The 27,128-nt window shown below is 44.3% G+C and overlaps 1 protein-coding gene across 3 annotated transcripts in view; it reads right to left on the bottom strand.

Annotated features, from left to right (window-relative positions):
- ldlrad3 (low density lipoprotein receptor class A domain containing 3) overlaps positions 1–27,128 on the bottom strand; it is a 126,623-nt gene that overhangs the window by 39,421 nt on the left and 60,074 nt on the right. For 2 of the 3 annotated variants that reach the window (XM_069895762.1, XM_069895778.1), the window contains 2 exons: positions 26,371–26,496; positions 22,428–22,562 (listed from right to left, as the gene is read on the bottom strand). In XM_069895762.1, coding sequence (XP_069751863.1) covers positions 22,428–22,562; positions 26,371–26,496 — 261 coding nt within the window. The remainder of the gene's footprint in view (positions 1–22,427; positions 22,563–26,370; positions 26,497–27,128) is intronic. The other variant, XM_069895772.1, reaches the window with a different exon arrangement.

The raw sequence follows: 27,128 nt of genomic DNA, 5'->3' as shown, positions 1-27,128 counted from the left end.
CATTGTGCTTTCACATCTAACTAATCTCTCTAATTTTACTCCAGGAGTAAAACATAAACTGTGTGAACAACACAGCTAGTCGGACAGCATCCATGAAGAGAAATGGACAGCCTGATTTGGGACGGTCCTTGCTTTTTGTTCAAGATTGCAGCAGCTACAGTCTCTTCTGTCCCCATTTGGCTCAGGTGTGTTGGATGAGTCAAAGTAGCAGCTTTATTTGCTATCAGACATGTACAGTATCTGCACTGAGGGAAGGCAGGGGACCCCAAAAACCAGCAGCAATAGACATGCACCACAACACGGGGTTATTTAAACAGAAGTAGTTTTTAATTATATTTGAACAAGAAAACAGAATTAAACTTTAACTTATTACTTAACCTATCTAACTACTTAATCCCCCCTCTAATACTAAGCGCGGGTGTGTGTAATGTATATTTAAGATTAGACAAGTTCTTTGGATCACAGTCCAATCTCATTGGTTGCAGGCAATTCTTGTACTGTGCACGGAAGTTAGCATTAACAAAGTTCACCAGTCTTTGGTACTTCACAGGCAAATGGTTACCAATCAGGAGGGTTCTTGCTGGTTTTCAGAGAGAGATCCCTTTTCCAGGACATCCTCAACGGATTCCTTCTTAATCAGTCTTGCTGATGAAACTTGCCCCCTTCAGATGATCCTCTTTCTTTCAGGTCACCTTTCAGGCCGCCAGTTTTCTCCTTTGACCAGGCAGCCTTCTAAGGTTTCCCAGCTTGTCCCTCTGGAACTGATTTCTATGACTCCTTCTCTGAGAGCAAAACTGTTCAGAATCTGCCTGAAAAGATCACATGTTCTCCCGGGCGGGCGAGCTGTATTCTGCACCTTGGTTGCTCTTTCTGCAAAAAGCACCCTGCAAAAATTCTGTGTTTTTGAAATGTGTGTGTGTGTGTGTGTGTGTGTGTGCTGCTCTAGCAATTCCTCCCAAACCACCTCTAAATACGCTGTCACAGCTGTATCGGCCCTGACAACATCTGACAAAATAATACTGAAAGGGACCATTTTATACTGCACTTAAACACTTCTGTATTTAAAATAAATATATTCTGGGAACATTCCATGGGTGGGAGAGGGTGGCAGAAGTAACATTTCAGTTCAATGATCCAACATCAGGATCATATTGCATCTGATCTTAACAGCACCAGGAGAGTTTAGTGACCTCAATCTGAAGTGAATGCGAAAAAAATGGATGCCTTGTATCAGAACTCACAAACGAAGACAAACTTGGCTGTGCTTGAGTTTCAGCATTGTCTGAGTCTGTCACCAGAACCAGGAGACCCAAGAATAGCAGCATCAAAGGGTGCACCCAGTATGCAACTAGATTGGCTAATCTTGTTGATAAGATCCAGATTTTCCTGCAAGGCTACCTTGACCCCTTCCTTGCTCTAACTCCCCTCATCTGGTGCCCATCTGTGCTTCAGATTGCATTGGCGAGTCCTCCATCACACAATGTCAAAAGCGATGCCGATCAAAGTAAAGAGGTGGTTCTCCACCTTTTCCTTCCAACTCACCTCCCACTTTAAGTAATTCCTATGCCATTGGTGCTCTGTGATTAGTAAGGGATTGCTTAAGGTGGTATGTCAGTTGGGGGGAGAAGGTGGTTGAGAATCACTGCTCTAGACCCAATTGTAACTGAAATATTTTGCTTGAGAAAAATTGTCATTGGCTCATTTCCTTTGGAATTATGAAACCGTGCACCTAACAAGTCAATTGGGTACAATTAAACAAGGTTTTCAAACTTTTTCTTTCCACCCACATCCCACCTTAAGCAATCCTTTACTCATAGGAACATAGGAAGTAGGAACAGGAGTAGGCCAAAAATGGCCCATCGAGCCTGCTCCGCCATTCAATACGATCATGGCTGATCTAATTTATGACCTAACTCCACCTACCTGCCTTCTCCCCATATCCCCTAATTCCTCTATCATGTAAAAATTTATCTAACCGAATTTTAAATATGTTTAATGAGGCAGCCTCAACCACTTCCCTGGTTAGAGAATTCCAAACATTCACTACTCTCTGGGTAAAACTATTTTTTCTCATCTCTGTCCTAAATTTACTCCCCCAAATAGCTTTCAAGATTCAATTTATTATCACAGAAATGAAACAGTCACGTTACATGAAATTTCTTTTTGCCTGCTGCAAGGCAAATAGATTTGCCACCAGCAGGAATTGCCTCAGCGAGTGGTGGCAGAATGGAACGATCTTCCGAATGAGATAGTTGCGGCAGGGTTCCTTCTGTCATTTAAGAGAAGGTTGGATGTGTACATGGAGGTGAGGGGTTTGGAGGGTTATTGGCAGTGAGCAGGAGTTTGAGTAGTGGAGTTGTTCTAGTGAACCGGTGCGGACTCGAAAGGCTGATATGGCCTGTTTCCGCTCCGTAAATGGTTATATGGTTATGGTTATATGGAATCTTGAGACTGTGTCCTCTCGTTTTAGTTTCCCCGGCCAGCTCAAAAAACCTTCCTATATCTATCCTATCCATACCCTTCATAATCCTATATGTTTCTATAAGATCTCCTCTCATTCTTCTGAACTCGAGTGAATACAATCCTACATGATTTAATCTTTCATCATAAGTCAACCCCTTCATCCCAGGGATCAACCTAGTAAACCTCCTCTGGACCATCTCCAAAGCCAGTATATCCTTCCACAAATATGGAGACCAGAACTGGACACAGTACTCCAGGTGCGGTCTCACCAGTACCTTATACAGTTGCAACATTACCTCCCTATTACCGAATTCAATTCCTCTAGCGATGAAGGCCAACATTCCATTTGCCTTCTTAATAACCTGCTGCATCTGCAACCTAACTTTTTGCGATTCATGCACAAGCACTCCCAAGTCCCTCTGCATTACAGCATGCTGTAGTTTTTCACCCTTTAAATAATATTCAGCTCTTTTATTTTTCTTGCCAAAGTGGATAACCTCACACTTACTAACATTATACTCCATCTGCCAGACCTTTGCCCACTCATCCAGCTTAACTATATCCCTCTGCAGACTCTCCACATCCTCATTACAATTTGCTCTTCCACTTAATTTGGTGTCATCTGCAAACTTGGCTACACCACATTTTGTCCCCTCCTCCAAGTCATCAATGTAAATGATGAACAGTTGTGGGCCTAACACTGACCCCTGCGGCACCCCACTTACCACTCTCTGCCAACCTGAAAAACTCCCATTTATCCCGATTCTCTGCCTCCTGTCAGACAACCAATTTTCAATCCAGGCCAATAGACTTCCCCAGACTCCACTTTCCTGTAACTTACTGATAAGTCTCTTGTGCGGCACCTTATCGAACGCTTTCTGGAAATCCAAATATACAACATCAACCTGTTCCCCTCTATCCACCGCACCCATTATATCCTCAAAGAATCCTAACAAGTTTGTCAAACAAGATCTTCCCTTTCTAAAACCATGCTGCATCTGCCTGATTGAACCCCTACGTTCCAAAAGTTTCACTATTTCATCTTTAATGACGGCTTCAAGCATTTTTCCAACTACAGACGTCAAGCTAATTGGCCGATCACAGAGCACTGATGGCATAGGGAATACTTAAAGTAGAATATGCATGAAAAGAAAAAAAAATTGAACATCAATGAAGTTAAGCCATCCAATCACTTCTTTCTGTACTAAACACACCCCTTGATACTGTTTAAATGGGGAAGCTCCACTCATCCTGCCTCATGTTCCAGTCACCCCTGAGTCCACTGACCTTCCTGCAGATGTGCCAGATGAAAACTGGCTCCAACCTGTAAACAATGTAACATTTGAATTTGATCAGGAAGTAGTTGACAAGGTGATTATTCCTGAGTATCTCAAATTTTGTTAGCAACAGGAAGCCATTTGGCCCACTGTTTATGCCAGCTCCTGCCATACCCCTCAATCTCACTGCCTTACTTCTTTCCCAGTAATGTTTCTCTCTCGTGTTTGAAGAAGACTGCTGTTTTGACTTTGCCAATCATTTGCTGACATCTGGGTTCAAAGGCTATTTATATGATCCTACTTCATACACCAGATGGATTTCTCTCATCCTTCTAATGCAGGGTCAAGATTTTATAGATATTTTAAAGAAACATATAAAACTATGCAAGGCACTGATAAAATAGAAGGAGGAAAGTTGTTTCCACTGGTAGATGAGACCAGAACTCTGCAGATTTGGGGGAATAGATTCGGCAGAGATGAGGAGGAACTGTTTTTCATAGAGAGGATTAATCCGTGAAATTCTCTATCCAATAAAGCAATAGAGGCTGCCTCATTAAAACACACAGATTTTTGTATCATAGAAGAATTCTTTGGCTTGGCTTCGTGGACGAAGATTTATGGAGGGGTATGTTCATGTCTGCTGCAGGCTCGTTGGTGACTGACAAATCCGATGTGGGACAGGCAGGCACGGTTGCAGCGATTGCAAGGGAAAATTGGTTGGTTGGGGTTGGGTGTTGGGTTTTTCCTCCTTTGTCTTTTGTCAGTGAGGTGGGCTCTGCGGTCTTCTTCAAAGGAGATTGCTGCCCACCGAACTGTGAGGCGCCAAGATGTACGGTTGGAGGCAATATCAGCCCACTGGCGGTGGTCAATGTGGCAGGCACCAAGAGATTTCTTTAAGCAGTCCTTGTACCTCTTTGGTGTACCTCTGTCTCGGTGGCCAGTGGAGAGCTCGCCATATAACACGATCTTGGGAAGGCGATGGTCCTCCATTCTGGAGACGTGACCCACCCAGCGCAGTTGGGTCTTCAGCAGCAAGGATTCGATGCTTGCAGACTCTGCTAGCTCGAGTACTTCGATGTTGATGAAGTAATTCCAATGAATGTTGAGGATGGAGTGGAGACAGCGCTGATGGAAGCGTTCTAGGAGCCGTAGGTGATGCTGGTAGAGGACCCATGATTCGGAGCCGAACAGGAGCGTGGGTATGACAACGGCTCTATACACGCTGATCTTTGTGTGTTTCTTCAGGTGGTTATTTTTCCAGACTCTTTTGTGTAGTCTTCCAAAGGCGCTATTTGCCTTGGCGAGTCTGTTGTCTATCTCTTTGTCGATCCTTGCATCAGATGAAATGGGGCAGCCGAGGTAGGTAAACTGGTTGACCGTTTTGAGTTCTGTGTGCCCGATGGAGATGTGGGGGGGCTGGTAGTCATGGTGGGGAGCTGGCTGATGGAGGACCTCTTTTCTTCAGGCTGACTTCCAGGCCAAACATTTTGGCAGTTTCCGCAAAACAGGACGTCATGCACTGGAGAGCTGGCTCTGAATGGGCAACTAAAGCGGCATCGTCTGCAAAGAGTAGTTCACGGACAAGTTGCTCTTGTGTCTTGGTGTGAGCTTGCAGGCACCTCTGATTGAAGAGACTGCCATCCGTGTAGTACCGGATGTAAACAGCGTCTTCATTGTTGAGGTCTTTCATGGCTTGTTTCAGCATCATGCTGAAGAAGATAGTAAAGAGGGTTGGTGCGAGGACGCAGCCTTGCTTCACGCCGTTGTCAATGGAGAAGGGTTCGGAGAGCTCATTGCTGTAGAGAAAAGCCAGATCAGTGGAGCTAAGCCCACGACCAGATCAGTCATGATCTAATCGAATGATGGAGCAGGTTTGACTGGCCAGACGGACGACTCCTGCTCCTATTTCTTGTTCTTGTGTCAGATGTGATTGTTCACAGTACCCGCCCCCCAGCCCAATCTCCTGCATGCTGGGGGAGTCTATGCCTATGCAAGATGATCTTCTGTGGTGATCTCTGCCATATCTTTTGTCCTCTTCTGGGGGACTGATAATTTGTATATGACTGATAAGGGTTAAGGTTGGGCATCATTTTGCAAGTAGCAAGGGGTAGTTGCACTACTTGTTCATTTTTAATTTAGAGATACAGCACGGGAACAGGTCCTTCTGGCCCACAAGTCTGTGCCACCCAAATACACCATTTAACAATACAAACCCCTGTACGTTGGTGGGAGAAAACTGGAGCACCCGGCAGAGACCCATGCAGAGGAGAGGAGAAAGTTCAAAATGCTTAGACAGCACTGGGTTTGAACCTGGGTCGCTGGCACTGTAAGTAGTGTTGAGCTAACTGCTACGCTAACCATTCCATGGTTTGCTCTCACCACCTGAGATTAGTGGCCTCTGTTCGCTGTTACTTTGGTTTGGCGTCGGTTCTCATTTCTTTCGTCCAGTTCCACTTTGCTGCCTTGCACCCAGACTGGGACTTTGTTTAAAATATGCTGTTGAAAGGTCAGCATGTTTAGTACTTTGGGGACGGGGGGGGGGGGGGGGGGGCTGGATTAGTAATTCGGGGACAGGGAGGGGAGGCTGGATTAGTAATTCGGGGACAGGGAGGGGGGCTGGATTAGTAATTCGGGGACAGGGAGGGGGCTGGATTAGTAATTTGGGGACAGGGGGGGCTGGATTAGTAATTCGGGGATGGGGGGGCTGGATTAGGAATCTGGGACCAATTATGCTCAGATTGATAGCCCTAATTGATATAGGGTTAGGCTTGGCTTGGATTTATAAGAACTGAATGTGTAGTGTAGGGATTATAGAGAATGTATTTGCACTTGATGAGGTGAACAAACTCCACTTGGCTCATTATAGAGAGAATATTATTAGATACACAGATCAATGGTTAGATATCAAAGTACAAGTATCTATCAGCAAATAGTTAATGGCGTTCAACCATTTTAACATTCTGGACCATCTCTTGTTCATATGCATAGCACCAAAGACCCCCTCAGAAACCATCTGATGTGATGCAATATTCCTGTACCCCGAGATGCCTCTCACTGATGATGAAGTGTCTGCTTGCAATAGGCAGCATGCCTTTTTCTTTGACTTTTGTCTGAAGTAACAATGATACCTTTTCAATGCATCCTGTGAAGTGGGCCCCACAGCAACAACCATCAGAATATTGATGAGGTTGGAGAGCAACACACAGTCACTAACTACCTCTCCCTTGTTAAATTAGATGTAATCTGCTTGCTCCAGGAGCTGGGTCGGCTCACTGCTTCTGGACAGAGGAACTAATTTGAGCTCGAGATATTCACTCCAAGTAACCATGCAGTTACTGAAGGTGGCACAGTTACCATGGCAGTTAGCACCATGCTATTATAGTGCCAGCAACCTGGGTTTGAATCCCATGCTGTCTGTAAGGAGTTTGCAAGTCCTCCCCATGAGTTTTCCCTGGGTGCTCCAATATCCTACCACCCTACAAAACATAAGGGTTTGGAGGTTTATTTAGCTGGCGTGGATTTAAATGGCTATGCTGTAAATAAAATTTTAAAATGTTTAAAACTTGAAAATTTAAAGGCAAAGTTGCAGAGATTATTGCTCTGAGTTTCTGTACTTTGTGAAATGTACTATCAATGGGAAAAAAAACTGGGAGAGGCACAAAATGGAACAGTTGACCCATTATAAATGATTTCAATTTCCATCAAAATTACCCCAATATATGTGTGAATCACCTGTATTTACAAATTTCAGGTATAAATTTGTAGATGTCTTCCTAATTCTAGGGACTTGTGTTAACCTTCTCCAAAGAATTACATAGAATATATATTGGAGATGTGTGTAGTGAGTGGCCATCATTTCTGTTTTCCCTGCTTTTTTTTCTTCCTTTCCTTTTTTTCATTCTTGTCTTTTTTCTACTTCTAGGGTTTTTAGGGTTGGGGGAGTGGGGGATTTAACCATCATGAAGTGCATAATGGATTAATTTTTTTCTATTTGTACCTTTTCAATTTTGTAACTGACTCCTTGTACGGACAAAAAATTTAAATAAAATGTTTTAAAAGTGTGAATTTCCAGTCTCTTTTAAATAAAAAACAAACAGCTGGGGGAACCCAATGGAATGATCAGAAAGGGGATGGATGTGGGGCAGGAATTGTCAACATTATGGTTCAAGAACCTTAATTGGGACTGAGAATGGAGAGAGAAGATAGCTGGTGTGTGGGGGAGGGGAGGGAATAAGATAGATGAGTCGGTAGGTGATGGGTGGACCAAGGATGGACAGAGAGATCCAGGTGGGGGAAGGTGAAACTGGAGACAACTGTCCACCTTCTCCCCCCCCCCCCTCCCCCCATTGCTCTCAATTTTGATGCAGGGTCTTGGACTGAAATGTCGACAACTTCTCCCCCACAGATGCTGCTTGACCTGCTGAGTTTCTCCATCAGTTTGTTTTGTGGCTCCATGACATCTGCAGTCACTTCTGTCGCTCAGTTTGCTTTGCTTTGCTAAACCTGCTTCATACAGTACATTGGGGGCAATTCAGGACTCAGAGACAACATATAATGAGCATTATTGCATAAGTTACACAATGAAAAACTGTAACAGCAGGCTGATCAATTATTGCTCATTTTAATCATTGCCCAGTCAAAAGTACTCCTGCTTTGTGGAATCAAATGTATAGCAACTCGCTGTGTATTTATAATCCTGGTACGATAACTCTCAGAAGTCTTAATTTTACTATGTGTATGAGCATTGTATCCATGGTCCCAGCTAAGTCCTCAATGTGATTTAGGTAAATGCATAAACTTTGGCAAGATTAACCTCTGATCAGTGGCATTGAGATGGTATGTGAGTTTGTACAGAAGGGGCTAGACAGTTCTGCAGCTCATTGTGAGGCTGCTGTGTGAATGTTAACAAGTGGATTGACCTGCCCTGCTACACCAAAGTTCATTCTTGCTTTCCAGAGAAGGTGCTGGGAAAATAAAAACGTTACAAGTCTGCAAACAGATTAACCTTGTGACCAGGAGATAAATGCACAGAGATCCATGGCTGCGAGGAATGCTTGTGCTTCTCATTCTCAGAGGAGATGCGATGCCCGGAGCATGTGAGAGAAGCAAGCAATTAAACTTTGAACGTTCCACCCCATAAAACTGATCGAGCAGAAACTTTGGTCTTTACTTGCTGCCTTTCCTCCTTTATTTGGGCCAAATCTAGGAAGGAACAGCGAACAGAGTTCCTTCCACTCAAACTGATGAAGAAATATTAGAAAGATATGGCAGGTAGTATCAGACTAGAGTTTCTATTCTGTACATCAGATAAAATTGACCAGGGTCAACAGCTCTCGGTTCATCTGTCCTTTAAACTAGGGTATGTAGTATGTACTCTTGTTAATTTGATGAAAAAATTAGATATGCTATCAAGGATTCAAATATTAAATTCCAAAAGACATGGGGCTCATTTGTGGGCTACTGTTCTGGAATTTTGGCGCTGTGTCATCCGTCTCCAAGACAGTGTTACTTGATTCATATATGTCAATTTTTAACCTTGCTTAGAGGAAGGGGTTTTAAAATTTTTAAACTTTTTTTTCTTTTCCTTTTTTTGTTGTTAGGCTTTATTATTAATAATGTGCTCTGGATTCCTTAATTATGATCATATTTGTAATTTAAAAATTGTTGCAAATTGTATAATTGTACCATTCAATTGTTGATACTTTAAATATCAATAAAAATATTTTTTGAAAGTTTATTATTATATACACAAGTGAAAGGTACAGATGCTCCGAAATTCTTAGTGCAGGTGCATAAGGAATATCTGGCATTCAAGTTCAGAGGGACTGTTCTCACTGAGTGCAATTTACACTCAACCAAGGACTTCTCTTCCTACTTGCAGGAGCCCACCCACAGAGATCAAGTGCGAGTCCAAGCTCCGCATCTCTGAAGATGGCAACACACCACCGTACATTGGAGGCACGGAAGCCACTGGCGTCGACACTCCATTATTTGATTCTCAATCCTCTGCTGTCTCAAACACCTCTCAATCGTAGCGGAAAATAATTGAGGACCCTCACCATCCAGCCTGCAGTATCTTTGAGTTGCTGCCTTCAAGGAGCATAAAACCCAGCACTGCCAGGAAAGGAAACAGTTTCTTCCTGCAAGCGGTGAGACTGTTGAACAACCCTAGAAATCCATAAATTATTTTTATTTATATTTATTTTGGATCACGATGTACATAAGTTGTTTGTATGTAGAGTGTACCATGTGTCTTTGTGTGTGCACTGTGGTCTGAAGATGCACTGTTTCGTTGGGTTGTATATGTAGAATCAGATGACAATCTTGAACTTGTAAAGTGTATTAGTGGGCCCTCAATGTCACTACATCCTGGAACTTGCTGCCTAACTGCACTGTGGCAGCATCATCACTGGATGGTAAAGGGACGGGTCTCTCATCACATGGCCATTCATCTTGCATAGATAAGAATAAAAACTACAGGAGGCCTTCCAGACCATTGAGCCTGCTCCACATTTAACAAGTGGGCTCAGCTGCACTTGCCCAAACCCTTAATTCTCCTACCATTCAGTTAAACAAGAAGTCTGCAGATGCAGAAGTACGCATCTTAATGACATTTAATGAGATAGGTTCTATGGCTCATTGGGGAGAGAAGTCCAGAGTCTCTACTTTCTTGGAAAAGCAATTCTTCCTCTTCTCTGCTCTAAATCTGAGCGAAACATAAAAGTCTGCAGATGCTGTGATTGTAGTAAAAACTGGGCTCAGGCATGAAATGTCAGCAATATATCTTTGTCTCTTATGGATGCTGAAAGACAGGCTGAGTTCTTCCAGAATTTGGAGTGTTTTTTCTGCTTTAAATCTGCTCTGCTGAATCTGGAGGCTATGTCCCTTCATGCAGACAAATTGGATGGGCATCTTAACCATATAACAATTACAGTACGGAAATGAGCCATCTCAGCCCCTCTAGTCCATACTGATTTAAGTGATCTCCTCTCGTCCCACTTACCTGCACCCTGCCCATAACCCTTCAATCCCCAAATCCAAGCACCTGTCCAACTTTTTCTTAAATGACAAAATTAACCATATTGCAACCACCTCTTCCGGAAGGTCATTCCACTCAGCCACCACTCTCTGAATGAAGAAGCTCCTTCTCATGTTACTTCTGAACTTTTTCCCCCCAACCCTTAACTTGTGACCCCTCATTCCAATTTCACCTATCCTCAAGGGGAAGAGCCTGTTCACATCTACTCTATCTATACCCCTCATAATTTTAAATACCACTATCAAATCCTCCCTCAACCTTCTACACTTCACTGAATAAAGACCCAGTCTACTCAATCTTTCTTTGTATTCTACATACTGCAATCCAGGCAACATTTTAGTAAATCTTCTCTGTACCCTCTCTAACTTATTAATATCCATCCTATAATGTGGGGACCAGAAATGCACACAGTAGTCCAAACCTGGCCTCACCAAAGCCTTGAACAGTCTCAACATCACCTCCCAGCTCCTATATTCTATGCTTTGATTTATAAAGGTCAGCATATCAAAAGCCTTCTTTACCACTCTATCTACGTGAAAATCCACTTTCAAAGAACTATGAACTGTTATTCCAAGATCTCTCTGTTTCTCTGCATTCCTCAATACCCTCCCCTTCACTGCATACGTCCTGTTTTGATTATTCTTCCCAAAATGAAGCAGTTCACACTTATCTGTATTAAACTCCATCTACCATTTTTCAGCCCACTCTTCTAAGCGTCCAAATCCTTCTGCAGTCTCTGAAAACCATATTCATTATCCACATCTCCCCCTATTTTTGTATCGTCTGCATATTTACTAACCCAATTTACCACTCCATCATCAAAATCATTAATGTAAATGACAAACAACAAAGAACCCAACACCGATCCCTGAGGCACACTGCTTGACATGGCTTCCATCCTGACAGACAGTTATCCATCTTGACTCTCTGGCATCTACCTTCTAGCCACCGTTGAACCCATCTGACTAACTCAACATTAATACCTGGTGCCCCAACCTTCCTTCCATGTGGAACCTTATCGAAGGCCTTATTGAAATCCATGTAGACTACATCTACTGCTCTACCCTCATCAACCTTCCTAGTCACCTAGTCACTCAAAAAAAACGACAAGATTTATCAAAGATGACCTTCCCCACACAAACCCATGTTGGGTGTCCCTGATCAGTCCCTGTCTCTCTAGATACTTATACATATTACCTCTAAGAATACTTTCCATTAGTTTACCGACCACTAACGTTAAAGTTACTGGCCTACAATTGCTGGGCCTACACCTGGAGCCCTTTTTAAACAGAGGAACCATGTTTGCGATTATGCCAATCCTGCAGCACTACGCCCCCCTCCAGTGACTGTTGAAAAATCACTGTCAAAGCCTCTGCTATTTCCTCCCTAACTTCCCTCAAGGTCCTGGAGAAAATCCTGTTGGGAGCCGGAGATTTATCCCCCTTTATATGCCTCTGAAGTTCAAATACCTCCTCTTTTCTAATCCCTACATTTTCCATAATCACCCCCTTTGCTTCTCTTATCCTACACGATTCCATATCCTTTACCAGAGAGAATACTGAAGAGAAGAACTCATTTAATATCTCCCCCATCTCATTCGGTTCCGCACACATTTGTCCGCTCTGATTTTCTAAGGGACCAATTTCACTCTCCTTTTGCTATTTACTTATTTATAAAAATCCTTAGGATTTACTTTCACCATTCACTATAGTCACCTCGTACCTTCTTTTCACTTTCCTAATTTCTTTCTTAAGCTTCTTTTTACAAGCATCTCATTTATACCTTGTTTCTTATATTTAATTCAAGCCAACTTTCTAATCTCCCTTGAAAACCACGACTCTCTCGACCTTTTGGCTCTACTTTTTGTCCTAACAGGAACATAAACATTCTGCACCCTCAAAATCTCACCTTTAAAAGACCTCCAATTCTCCTTTACCTCCTTCCCATAAAACAAATCAGCCCAAACCACTCCTTGGAAATCCCTTCTCATTTCTTCAAATCTGGCTTTCCCCCACTCAAAAACCTTAATCTTTGGACCATACCTATCCCTTTTCATAACTGAAACTAATGTTACCATGATCACTGGATCCGAAGTGCACCCCAACACACACCTCAGTCACCTGCCCTATCTCATTCCCCAACAGTAGATCTAACACTCCCCCTTCTCTAGTGGGTACCTCAACGTATTGCTGCAAAACACTATCCTGGACACATTTTACAAATTCTAATCCATCCAGCCTCTTCACAGAATGTGTTTCCCAATCTATATTAGGAAAATTAAAATCCCCCACTAACACAAACCTGTGCTTATTACAAATCTCTGCTATTTCCTTACACATTTGCTCCTCTATTTCTCGCTCCCCACTAGGTGGTCTATAATACACCCCTATAATTGTAACTTTTCCTTTTCCATTTTTAAATTCCACCCATACCGCCTCCCTTGATGAGCCCTCCAATCTATCTCGCATCTGCACCGCTGTAATATTTTCCCTGACAAGCAATCCCACTCCCTCTTTCCCCTCCAATTCTATCACAATGTCATACTGCCAAGTGTCTGTCCACACCTTCAGCGCGTCCACCTTCCTTACAATGCTCCTAGCATTAAAGTAAATGCATTTCAGAGATTTCCCAAATCTTTCCCTCTGCTAGTCCCTATCTTAACGGACAACTATTATTTATTACCATCATTTCCCCCCCCCCCCTTTCCATCACTGTACTGATCATTTTCCTTCTCGATCACCTGTCTTTCCACCCCCAAACTTTGTCTACAAACCTTCTCTTTGCTGTTCTCCTTTATATGGACCCTTTCCCCCAACCTCACTAGTTTAAAGGCTCCTTAGTAGTCCTAGCAAATGCCCCCGCCAGGATCCTGGTCCCTCTGGCATTCAGAAGCAACCCATCCATTCGGTATAGGTCCCACCTCCCCCAAAAAAGGTCCCAGTGATCCAAGAACTCGAATCCCTGCCCCTTACTCCACCCCTTCAGCACTCTATTCATCCTTCACCTTATACTATTCTTGCCGTCACTATTGCGTGGCACAGGAAGTAATTCTTTGTGGTCCTTCTTTTTAGCTCCTTACCTTACTCCCTATATTCATTTTTTAGTCCCACTTCATTCTTTCTCCCTATGTCATTGGTACCAACATGTAACATGACCTCTGGCTCATTACCCTCCCCCCTTAGGATGTCTTGGACAAGAGAGGCTACACCCTGGACCCTAGCACCAGGGAGGCAGACCACCATCCAGCTTTCTTTATCGTATCCACAGAATTCCCGATCTGTCCTCCTGACCATCAAATCCCCTATAACTATTGCTCTCCTCTTCCTTTCTCTATCCTTCTGGGCTACAGAGGCCGACCTTGTGCCAGAGGTACAGCCACTGATGCTTTTCCCAACTTCACTGTTCCCCCCTCCCTCTCAAAAAGTACTCAACAAGGAGTACCTATTGTTGAGGGCTACAGTCACAGGGGTCCTCTCTTGTACCTGTCTCTTCCCTCTCCTAATTATAACCCACTGATCATCCTCCCATGGCCCTGGTGTAACCACCTGGCTATAACTCCTATTTATGATGGCCTCACTCTCCCTGATCAGAGCGAGGTCATCATGGTCAACAACAGAGCCCTTGGGCAGAATGGTCTCAGAATAGTTGTACAATCCTATGATTCCACTGTGTTTCTGGGAGGAAACACTCTAATCTTTTCAAAGGGCATTGGGGATGGGCAATAAATGCTGGGCCCTTTGCCAGCAATACCTTATCCTGAAATGTGAATAAAAAGTTCTGGGGTTCTCTTTAATGATAACTTAGTAAGCTGATATGCTGGAAGAAGTCAGTGGGCCAAGCAATAACACCCAGGTGTAAAGACAGTGAATGTTTCAAGTAGGGATTCTTTATCGAGATCATCTTGTAGAACTTGGGTAAAATAGCAGGCAAAACTGCTGTAGATGTGTCACATCAAGTTGAGGGTCCACCTCAGCACTGTGGCAGATCTGATGTTTAATGGAGTTGTTGATGACGTAGGTGGGGCCGCTAAAGGAGGCGGAAGAGATTGGGGAGGTCCTAAATGGATACTTGGCTTCAGTATTCACAAGAGAAAAGGACCATGATCAGGGTGAGGTCGGAATAGAGCAGGATTTTGTGCTAGACGATGTTGGGAATTAACGTAGAGGAAGTGTTGGATCTTCTTAAAAACATTAAGATTGATAAGTCTCTGGAGCTGGGCGTGATATCCCCAAGGTTGCTGTGGGAAGAGATAGTTGCGGCAGTAGCTGATCTTTGAGTCCTCTTTGGCCACAGGAGAGGTTCTGGACGATTGGAGAACGGCAAATGTGGTCCCCTTGTTCAAAAAAATGTAATAGAGAGAATCCTGGGAATTATAGATTGGTGAATCTTATGTCAGTGGTGAGCAAATTATGGAAGAGGATTCTTAAGGATAGGATCTATGAGCATTTGGAGTAGTACAGTCTACTCAAGGATACAAGGTCAGCATGGCTTTGTGAAAGGAAGGTTGTGCCTCATGAGTCTAAATGAGTTTTTTGAGGAGTTAGCAAAAGAAATTGATGAGGGTAGGGCAGTAGATGCTGTCTATATGTATTATAATAAGGCATTTGATAAGGCCCCTCATGAGAGACTCATTCAGAAAATCACGAGGCATGGGATCCATGGAACCTTGGCTGCGTGAATTAAAAACCGGCTTGCATCTAGAAAGCAGAAAGTAATAGTGGAAGGTAAGTATTCTGCCTGGAGGTCGGTGACTAGTGGAGTTCCGCAGGGATGTGCTCTGGGACCCCTGCTCTTGGTGATTTTTATAAATGACCTGGATGAAGAGGCGGAAGGACGGGTCAGTAAGTTTATGGATGATACGAAGATTGGAGGAGTTGTGGATGGAGCTGAAGGTTGTCGAATAGAGAGGATGCAGAGTTGGGTGGAAAATGGCTGATGGAGTTCAATCTGGTTAAGTGTGAGGTGATGCATTTTGGAAGGACAAACCAAAGGCTGAGTACAGAGTTAATGATCAGATAATTAACAGTGTGGAAGAACAGAGGGACTTGAGGTCCAAATCCATACATCCTCAAGGTTGCCATGCAGGTAGATAGGAGAGTTAAGAAGGCCTATGGGATGTTGGGCTTCAGTAATAGGGGGAAATTGAGGTATAGATAGGGTGGACATCCAGCCTCTTTTTGTCAGGGCAGGAATAGCAAACATTAGAGGACACATGTACAAAGTGAAGGGAGGGAAGTTTAGGAAAGACATCAGAAATACTTTTCCAGGGATGGTGGTGGAGGCTGAAACATTAGGGGTATTTAAGAGACAGGCACATGGATGGAAAAAAAAGAGGCTTATGAGGTAGGGAATATATGGGTTGGCACAACATTGAGGGCTGAAGGGTCTGTATTGTTCTATGTTCTCTTCAAGGACCTCAATCAGGAAGTGATTCTGAGTGTAATTAGCAGCAGGCTAGGAGGTTTAACCCTTAATGTTTCGCTCTTGTGGGAACCTGGGACTGGGGTCGATAAGGCTGCTGATTGTAAGCGTGGCTCTCGAAGGGCCCCATTGGCTTCCTTAATCGCATTGGGGATTTGGAACCAGGAGCCAAGGAGAGTGACTCAGGTGCCTGGAGCTCAGGTTCACCATGCGGCCACAGAGGTTATAGGGAGGCATTAGGGCATCAGAGGAGGTGGAGGAACTCACAGACACTCAGTGTCTCCGAGGAGACTCTGTTTTACTTTTCTTGCTCAGGACGCTAAGCAAGTGGTAGCTTCTTGATGTGCCTTTACAGGCAAACAAAGGGAAACCGATTTTGTGTATGTGACAATAAAGGAACCTTCTGCCTTCCTTTGAGTCAGCTTCTCTCAGGCTGAGGAGTGTATTATGATGAGTCGTACACTCTCTGCAATGCAATTTTGTTCAAGTCATACTGGGGGTCGGGGGGGGGGGGGGGGGGGGTTGGGTGAAGAAGGCCTCACCATCTCTGGTGGTCTTACACCACAAGCAACTCCAGGAGATGACCTGTCATCAACACGTCGGCAGTTACAGGTAGAGTGAGGTTCAAGGAATGCCACCACTGATCGATCCTTGCTGTGCCTGGGGTTTTGCAGTGACCCAGTCTAGCAGCTTCATTGAAGCAAAGCAGAGGAAATCACAGGAGGTCCCTGGGGCCGCCGCCGGCTTGGGCTGGGAAGCACGCGAGGCTCAGGAAAGCTAAGCAGCGGTTGCCAAGGCAATACCCTGATTAAACTGATTTTCTGCTCTCAAGTGTAACCCGACGCCAGGAAGGATTTCTGTTCTCTCAGCAGATTATCGGAGGCTGTAACTCAGCACCAGAAAGGGATCATTGTGTGGACAATGAACACAGACTGGCTGCTCAAAATCCTGCCCACAGAACAATTCAAGCAAAGACCCTTAAAGAAGCAGGCAGACTGAACCAAACTATCTCTCCCTCCAGCAACAGAACCAATTGGAAGTGCATTGGTATGATGGAAGAGGAGTCATTTTGCTTATTTATTTACTACAACACTGAACAAAGATTGAGTGAGAAGCTGATGTGACCCAGCAGGTCAGGCAACATCCATGGAAAAAAGTGGTTTGTCAACATTTCACCTCAGGAATCCTTTAGCCCCTTGGTTCCATTCCAGGTCCCATTTGAGCAATTCCATCATCCCCCTAACTTCTTTGTAGCACTGCAACTTATTCTCTCACAAGCCCATCAACTCCCCTTTGATTCTTTGTGCCATTACCTCCATTTGGAAGTGATTTTTATGGGAGCCAATCAACCTGCCAGCACGCCTTTGGGGTGCACAACTGGAGCCAGAGAAACATGGGTGGTCACATGAAGAACATGCAAAGAGAGCAGCGAAAGCACATCAGGTCAAGAATGAACCCAGGTCCCTCAGCGCTGCTTTCCTCTCCCATCCAACATCCCTCAATATTCGGAAGTATATTAACCTCATAGAAGCCCAGAAAATAGGAGAAGCCTTTCAAGCCTGCTTCATCATTCAATACGATCATAGCTCATCATATAACCATAGTACCCTATTGCTGCTTTCTATCCAAACTGCTTGATCCCTTTATCCAATGAGGTTGCATTCAATTCCCTTTTGAGTACATCTCATGAACTGGCCTCTGCAACTTTCTGTGGCAGGGAGTTTCACAAGTTCACAACTCTCTGGGTGAAGAAGTTTTTCCTCACCTCAGTCCTAAGTGGTTTCCTGCTTACCCTCAGACTGCAACCTCTTCGTCTGAACTTCTCCAACACCAGGAACATTTTTCCTGCATCAAAGGTGTCAATTTTACATGGCTTTATGAAGTCCCCTCTTGTTCTTCTAAATTACAATGTGTAGGACCCTGGTCTATCCAGTCTTTCTTCCTCCATCAGTCCAGCCTTCCCAGGAATAGGTCTGGTGAATAGGCTGCACTCCTTCAATACCAAAAATCTTGGTTTGGAATACACAATGATTGGCCCTCTATAGTTTTGTGGGGTATAGAGTTCAAAGATTCAACACTTTCCAAGTTTATACTCATCTCTGACCTAAATGACTGAGCCTTTCCTCTGAGACTGAGACCCCTGGTTCTTCTACCTGTATCACTGAAGAAGATCAACTTGATTTTGTTGTTCTCAGCTTCAGTGAATGTAGCTCTAGTTGACCCAATCTCTCATCATATAACAAATTCCAATTCCAAGAAGCAGTCAGGTGTATCTTTGTTGCAGCACACTCCCTGAGTCACGTGTATCCCCTTTTAGATAATAAGATTAAAACTCACAGCACTCCAGATATGCTATCACTTCAGATGTACATTTTTTGCAGCAAGAAATTTTTTATCCTGTACACAAATCCTCTTGGAAACAGCCCAACATACAATTTGCTTTCCCATTTAATGTTGAAACTCATAATTTTAAAGTCACTGACTCATAGAGCTCCACAACATGGAAACAGGCTTTTCGGCCCAACATGGCAAAGCTGACTAAGTTGCTTGCTTGAGCTGGTCCCATTTCCCTGCGTTCGACCCAAAATCCCACTAAACCTTTCGCATCCATGTACCTGTCTAAATGTCGTTTGAATGTTACCATTGTCCCTGCTTTGTCCAGCAGCTCGGACCACGTACCTTACTTTTTTGTGAAGTAAGTGTCTCTCATGTCCTTTTTAATGTCTTTATCCTCTCACCTTAAATCTAAGCCTTATGGTTTTAGATTCAGCTTCTTTGGGGAAAAAAGGCATTAACTATTTAGTTTATCCATTCCTCGTGATTTTATAAACCTCCATTAGTTCCCACTTTAGCCTCATGCACTCCAGGGAGAAATGTCCTGGCCTATTCAGCCTTATAATTCAATCACTCAAGTCCTGGCAACATTTCGGTGAAGCTTTTCTGTACCTTTTCCATCCTAATCTCTTTCCTGCTTTTATATTTTGTTAAATTTTCAAAATTCAAGATTGTTTAAGTGTCATTTGATATTACACAAAATTTCCTTTAGTCTAGACACAGATGTGCCATCAGAAGAAATTGCCTGGTGCCCCTTACAGTCAGAGAAAGAGAAACAAAAGAGTCCCCCCAGAGTCGTTATGTGTCCATGGGTTTACCTCCTGGACTCCTGCAGCTCCTACGGCCACAAAGCCTTCAGTCCAAACTGTCAGCAACGAGATGCAGACCTCTGACACAATCAGGAAGCCTCCAGCATCCCAGATCCGATATCTGGCATCCCTTCAGCTAGTCTCGAGCCAGCCTCCAGCAGTCCGCAGCCTGGTGTGAGTCCCTTGACCGCAGTTCCTCACCTTGAGTCACCTGTGTGTTTCTTCAGCCACAAAACCCCTCACTGGTCTGCCACTTTGGTCACCATCCCATGGGCTGCCTCCTCTGCTTTTCCTTCTCAAACTGGGGGTGGTATCCCTGTTTTCTAGCACCCTGAACCAGTTTGCTGGTTCCCCGGTGCCATCTTGGGGGTCAGACCCTGTGGAATTTTAAAATAAACCACCATTGGCTCGTTTAACAGGCTGTTTAAAGCTTGTACAGAGCTAATGGCAGTTGAACCCTGTGGGGGGGGGGGGGGAGTTCTGTGTCTCCACTCCCCGCGGGACCACACCAGCGGCGGTGCTGCTATTTCTTCATGATCTCAACTATCTCAATTTCTGTAATGTCCTCCAGCCTTGCAAGTCACTGAGATCGCTGCCTCTTATAAATCCTTGTTCACTTGCCTCCTTCACTAGCCCCCAGGCCCTGCTGTTCGCAACACAAATAACCCTGATTGCCCTCCTTCAATGTACTATTAACTCATCCATCTTCCACCAAGCCTTCCATCACATTTTCTGACATCAATGTGGCTAGTGTCAAATTCTTTTTGATAACCTTGTGAAACACTTCTGACATTTTCATTTAAAATGCAAATAGCGGTTTAGAGGGCAATGCACAAAAAAAAAATCAAACATCAGTCGAGAGAGAAGAGTTGTTAAAATGGCAGCATAAATAAGTAATGCAGCAAAATCTTGGACATACATCGGCGAAGAGATTGTGGAATCAATCCTGGAATGCAGAAGTGAAGACATTTGTGTTCTTTGAGCAGGCCACATCCAGAGCAAGACTGTGTCAGGGCAATCCTGCATGAGATCAGGAGGGGATTTACCAGGTCACTCCCACATCCAAGTATGTCATGGTTGAAAATGTGTGCTGTGACTGCACTGTAACCAATCAAAAGTGCTGCAAAAGGCTGGCAAAACAACACATGCTGTTCAATTCTGATGGTTTCAAGCTTATTCCTGTTGATTATCTAATGGGCTAGCATCTTGCACAAGGAAGAGCACAGCTGAAAGAGGAGTGATTGGCAGGCTACAGTGAACTGCATTAATCTAATTAGAGATACATTCTGATTCAGCAGGCGGCCTTTGACTGAGAAATCAATGCTTGTGATAAACTGAATGTCACGTACCAATTCTGCACCCAGACTATACGGCCGCTGTGTACACAGATCACGAGGACTCCATACACCACCTGCATGGCCTCTATACTTGTGAACTACAAGGGGTTTACATACACAAACTCACAAGGGCTCCACATAGACTGTATGGGTTGGCATAGGCTTGGTATTCAGTTCTAGGCTCTAGATGGAGTTAATGTACCAAGGGATCAGAAACAGACAGATAAACAATTAAGTCATCAAGCTCAACAAGATGTTACACTACAGCTCTGCCTACAATAACATAACCCCGGCAAACTTCAGGATCTAGGTCTCAGTGCCCCACTCTGTAACCGGATCCATGACCCGTCGAACAGAAGTCCAGTCAGTGAAGATAGGTAACAACATCAATACACACTCAGCAGTGGCACTTCTCATTTAGTGTCCTACTCTACACCCTCTACACCCATGGCTGTACAGCTAAATACTCTTTCAACTCCATCCTCAAATTTGCTGACGACATAGCAAGAAGACATAAAACAGGAATGAGAGTGAAAGTCTAATAGCAGGGTGCCAAGATAATCTCTCCCTCAATAAGATGAAAGGCAAGGTTGGCACATCGCCTTTACAGTGCCAGCGATCAAGACAGGACCTGGGTTTGAATCCCGCGCTGTCTGTAAGGAGTTTGTACGTTCTCCCCGTGTCTGTGTGGGTTTTCTCCAGGGGCTCTGGTTTCCTCCCACCATTCAAAAATATACCGGGGGTGTAGGTTAATGGGGTGGCACGATCACATAGGACTGAATTGGCCTGTAACAGTGGTGTACGTTTAAATTTTTAAAAAGATGCTCAAGTGGAAACAGTAGATAGCTTCAAGTTATAAATATCTCCAATGACCTGACATGGGACAAACACGCTGATGTGATGTTCAACCTCTACTTTCTTAAAAGATTAAGGAAGCTTGGCACATCCCCCCTGTCCCTCAACAACTTCTGCACTTGCACCATTGAAAGCATACTGAGTTGGATACATCATAGTGTGGTATAGGAGCTGCTCTGTTTAAGATTAGAAGAAGCTACAGAAAGTAGTGAATTCAACTCAAATTGCCACACAAACTTTCCTCCCCTTCATGGACTCCATCCGTATCTCCTGCATCTTAGGCAGCCAACATGCTGAAGGACCCATCGCACCTAGGACATACTCCCTTCACCTTTCTCGAATTAATAAGAAGTCTTGAGAGTGTGGAAGCACACATCATTGGGCTTAAATAAAGCTAAAGGCTCCATTATTGTCATTTAACATACATGAAATTCTTTAACTTTGTCTACCATAAGGAAGACAGTCGCCACTTTGTCCAGTGCCCCTTACAGAAATGAGACCCCAGCGAGGAACAAACTCATGACCTCTGGTTTACAGGACCAGTGCTCTAACCACTGAGCTATATAGTTACTTCCCCACAGGCATCAAGCTCCTGAATGAACCCATTAACAGAACTATCATGCTGCCCTTGCTTGGTGCTAATTGATCTTTCTTTTCATTATACTCTCTGCTTTTTGCACAGCTGAATGACAGTTAATGCTAGAGATAACCTATTCGCCTGCTTGCACAAGAATGCTCCTCACGGTACAGGGCATTTTGTGAGAATTAAACTTAAACGTAAGCAAGACAAGAAGTTAAACGACTGCCCTGCTCCACTTCAGATAGGTTTCTTGCCATGGAAAACTGAGTGAGCCTGAATCGTGCATTCTGTCATTGGAGGGAACCATCCTACCTGATGGGATCTCACAGTCCTCTTCATCGCTGCTGTCCTGGCAGTTATTCACTCCATCACACACAAAGCTCTTGTCAATGCATTTCCCATTCTTACAGTGGAAACGGGCTGTTGAGCACAACAGGGGATTTGCTGCTGTGAAAGAGAGAAAGTAGCATAAGAGGTCGACAAAGGCCGAGTTCAAGACCATCTATGTGCAGACTAAAAGTCCATTTAGCTGTGGTCTGAGATGAGGATTAAACCAATGAGTAAAGAGTGCTCATGTCCGATCGATGGTTGACACTTGCATTATTACGTAACATACATTTTTCTATATGGTCAATAACCTTTTAGGCCCGCATGAGTGCAATACGGACGTCACCATAGAGTTCCACTCTATCATCCATGCAGGTCCACTTGAGCTCCACATCTGCACCCAGCTTGCCAGAACCTCTCTCAATGATTGAGTTGCCTCTGTGCACCTCCCTGCCACCCGCGCCCTCTGTGCTCTTCATGGTTCACCCTCACTTTGCTCTACCATGTCGGTCTATTCATGCTTCACCATTTCCACCCCGCCCCCCCGCCACCCCCATTGCACTAATTCATCAACCTGCATCTCTTCACATTTCACAGGGACATTTGCTGATCCCATGCTCTCCTTGCTATCAATTAATGTTGAAGTGATGGGGATCTCCCAGTGGCCAACCATTTCAGTTCTGCGCCCCACTCCCATACTCACCTGTCCGTCTGTGGCCTCGTAGTATCCCACCACCTGTAAACCTCCTGTAAAATGGAGGAACGACACTTGATTTTCTGTCTGGGCCCTCTCCAACTGGATGGCATTAACACAGATGTCTCCAGGTTTTGATAACCGACTCTCCATTCTCCCTCCCTTCCCTTTCCCCATGTATTCTTTCCCTTAGCTCTCCACCCCCTCCCCCATCTATTCACAGAGACATCCCTCCTCCTCCTGCTTGTTGCTGAGCACTCCTTCTCTTATCCACCTATTACCTCCTGCTTTAGGGTCCATGCTCCTCCCCCTACCATTTTCTTCGGACACCAGCCGACATCTTTCCATACCTTGACGAAGGGCTCAAGCCCGAAACGTTGGTTATGTATCTTTATCTTGGCTCTACACTGTTTGACTTGCTGATTTTCTTCAGCTTTTTGTTTTTACTCCACGCATATGTTAGTTGCCATTTCACTGTTTATCCATGATTGATGGTTCATCCTACATGGTCGGCAGGACCATCAACTTTTCCAGTCTGCACAAGCACCTCCCTAACATCTTCCCTTCAGGTTTGATTGAGGTCTTCCATGCCTCACCTGCAACCATTCTATCAGATCCACTCTGGTGTTCTCTATTACCTCTGTGTCCTTCCCTGCCCCTCCCGTCTCGCTTCGCTCAGTCTTGTCAGTCAAGTCATGCATCACCCTTTCTCCTGCTCGTCACCCTGCACCTCTTCACGGAATATTTCCAATCACCATGCTCTCCCTGCTTCACTCTGAGGGGAATACCATTGTGCATTCTTTGGATAGTTGCCTTTCTCTCTATCCAACCCTGCTTCCAGTTCACTCCATCCCGTTGGGGTCTGGACTTAGGTTGAATCCTAATGATAAAGGAATGGGATGTTTTTGCATTGGCAGGGAGCACTGAAACCAAGAATAACTCCACTGAAGAACCATCACTGGTCCAACCTGTTCCTTCCCCTGAGCTATGTCTTTCCATGGTTTCTGCATTCTTGTTCCCTCTCCTTTGGCTCATTGTGTCTCAGATCATCCTGCTTGATGTTACTTTCCAGACCAGAGCAAAGATTTAACCTTTCCCCACCACCCTCCCCCCCCCCCACAACCCCTGTGGTGTGGTTGTCAACAGATGGCATCTAGAGGCCATAACCTCCAGGGAGTCAGAGGCATTTGGATGACTTCACTGCAGTGAAATTACAACAGGAAAGTCCTGAAGCTGTTTGCTTTAAATAAAAGAACAAGGGTGGAATTAACACACCAATGCCAGAGTACTCCATCAAATGGGTTCACGGACAAATTATTTCTGACTGTCTAATTCGATTAGACACAGTGATTGTATAGCATTAACCTTTCGATGGATAAACAAACAGCAAGACCCCATGGTTAGTTCTGTGTATATGTTCAGGAAGGTTTAAGGTGAAGATAACAATTGCAAGCATTTAGATTGAATGGCACTGGAAATAGGCTTTCTCGGAATTTCAGTGAACTCTGTCTGCATGCTTTGATCCAGTGATCCCTGGCTAAAAGACTCCTCTTAACATCTCCAAAGGTGGTGTCAGGGAGAGCTAATCTAGTAAGTGCAAAATACTTCCACAAGGAGGCCAATGAGCGTGTTAAATGCTTTGCAAAGTTGTTATGGTGGCTGTGACCAAAAACAATAGTATGTAACCACATCCCAGTCAGTACATGTTCTACCAAGGTAAACCCAATGTGGGTGACTGCAATTCTTCTGTGTCTTAATCTTGCACGACCTCTAACTGTGAATATCTATCCTTTATATTTATTACGTTTTTTTTTGTACTGGGATATTGAATGTTATCCTATTGTAATGGTTTTTATTTTGCAAATATACAAGTTTGACTGCAGCAAGCAAGAATTTTGGTGCACTTTCCATTGTACTTATCTGTATGACAATGAACTTACCATTATGCATTCCAATACGTCATTGCAACACTCGCGATATCATTCTTGCTGAAAATGGGTTGTACTTTACACTAGCAATCACATTCTGAGGCTTCATGATTAAAAAATGACATTGGACAAGATTGGTCAACATTTTAAAAGAATGCACAAGGCCAGCAGAGAGAAATATGTGCACAGGGTCAATCGGTCTCTGCAAAGACCCACGAGTCAATGAGTGAGCCTACACCACCAGTAAGTACTGTGTGAACACGAGAAGAGTCAATAATACAGGGACATATAAATGCCAAGCGAATAGGAAGGCACAGAGCTAGTTCATGAGCTAGGGTTAGAATTCTCAGAACTCCCAATTACCGTAAATATTCGTGTATAATGCGTTTCGTGTAAAATGCAACCCTCCCCATTTTTGAGGGAAAAAGGGGGAAATTTTTCTTACCCCCATGTATAAATGCGACCCCCCTCCCCTCGCCCACCCAAGTCACGCTGGTGTCTCTCTCCCCTCTCTGCCACTCGCCCGCCCGATTCGCGATATCGTCTCTCACGACCCCCCCCGCCCGCCTGAGTCACGTTGCCTTCTCTCTGCCCACCCGCCTGAGTCACGTTGCCTTCTCTCTGCCCACCTGGCCGAGTCATGCTGCAGAAATTTTTTTTACTCCTGTGTCTAATGTGACCCCCTATTTTTGAGGGTGAAAGGGGGGAAAATTATTTTGCATTATACTCGAATATTTACAGTATCTTCAATTTTCCAGGATTTTTCCCCCCAGTAAAATCATTGCTATTTTCTTTGAAAACTGTAACTTTGATTCATTTTCATTGACTACAAAGTAACAAGCACAGGGAAAGTGCAATGATGAGCTGGCAGCATGTCTCAACACCGTTCCAGTGCTAGTGACCTGGGACCAAATCGGGCCCTGTTGGTAAGGAGCTTGTACGTTCTCTGTGGGCTTCCCACAGTGCTCCAGTTTCCTCCCATCCTCCCAAAACGTACGGTGTTGGTAGGATAACTGGGTGGCACAATTCCATCCTCCAAACCGCACGAATTGGGTGATCAATGGGGGTTGTCTGTGGCCTATCTCCATGCTGTATCGTTAAAAAAAAATCAAATTAAAACCTCGAGTCAGACTGATGGACGAAAGTTATGTGATGAACCTTAAATTCAGCAGGAATGACAGCTCATCAAGTGTTTGTGGAGTTATTTTCCATAAGAACCAGACCTAATTGAGGGCTACGAGGATTAGTTTACCCCCTTTCACGTAAATGCAGATGAATGTGACAATGGTAATAAAAAGCCACTCACTGCAGTTTTCCTCGTCACTGCCATCCGGACAATCCTCGAACCCGTTACACCGGAAACGCCCGATGATACAATGCACACCGCTGGCACAGGGGAAGAAGGTCGGCGCACATTTAGATCTGACTCTTGCTGCGGGAAAACAAGACGGAAAGATGAGCGAGTGAACCAGAGCAAAAGTTACAACACCAATGTGCCTAAACATGGGAATCAATTACCCCATGGGTCTGGAGTCCTTTGGCCTGAATTTCTGAGAAATTCAGAGCTGAACTGCCCACTGTCCCATGATAAGAACAATCAGGCTTTTCATATAGATGGTCACCAGGGAAGGAAGCCAGGGTTTAACTTGTTGCCCTCTCATCTTGGACCCTCTCTGCAAAATTATTGGAGAAGTCTGGCCAAAATACTGTAGCATACAAAACCGTGGGTGGTTTTAGGATGGTACAGCAGGGGCTTTAGTTCAAGCCCCATGGTAGCATGAGGAAAGGCTTTCCGACTGCAAATGCTATCTTTCTGGGGGAGGTGGGAAGTGCTTCCTGACCTCGGAATTGGATGCATCAAGTTTCACAGCATTACTTCAAAGATCAATGGGGGTTCTCTGTGACACATTTGTCTCCTCACTAATCACAAACAATAAAGAGGAGGTTATCTAGTCACTGCACGTTGCCCCTGTGACTGGGTAGATTTCAGTGAAAAGACTCAGCAGCTCAGGTAGCGTCCATGGAGAGAAACGGTCAGTCAACGTTTTGGGCCAGGACCCTTTA

The sequence above is a fragment of the Narcine bancroftii genome, chromosome 1 (genome assembly GCF_036971445.1).
Source record: "Narcine bancroftii isolate sNarBan1 chromosome 1, sNarBan1.hap1, whole genome shotgun sequence".
Classification (NCBI taxonomy): Eukaryota; Metazoa; Chordata; class Chondrichthyes; order Torpediniformes; family Narcinidae; genus Narcine; species Narcine bancroftii.
This window is presented reverse-complemented; position numbering and strand designations above follow the sequence as displayed.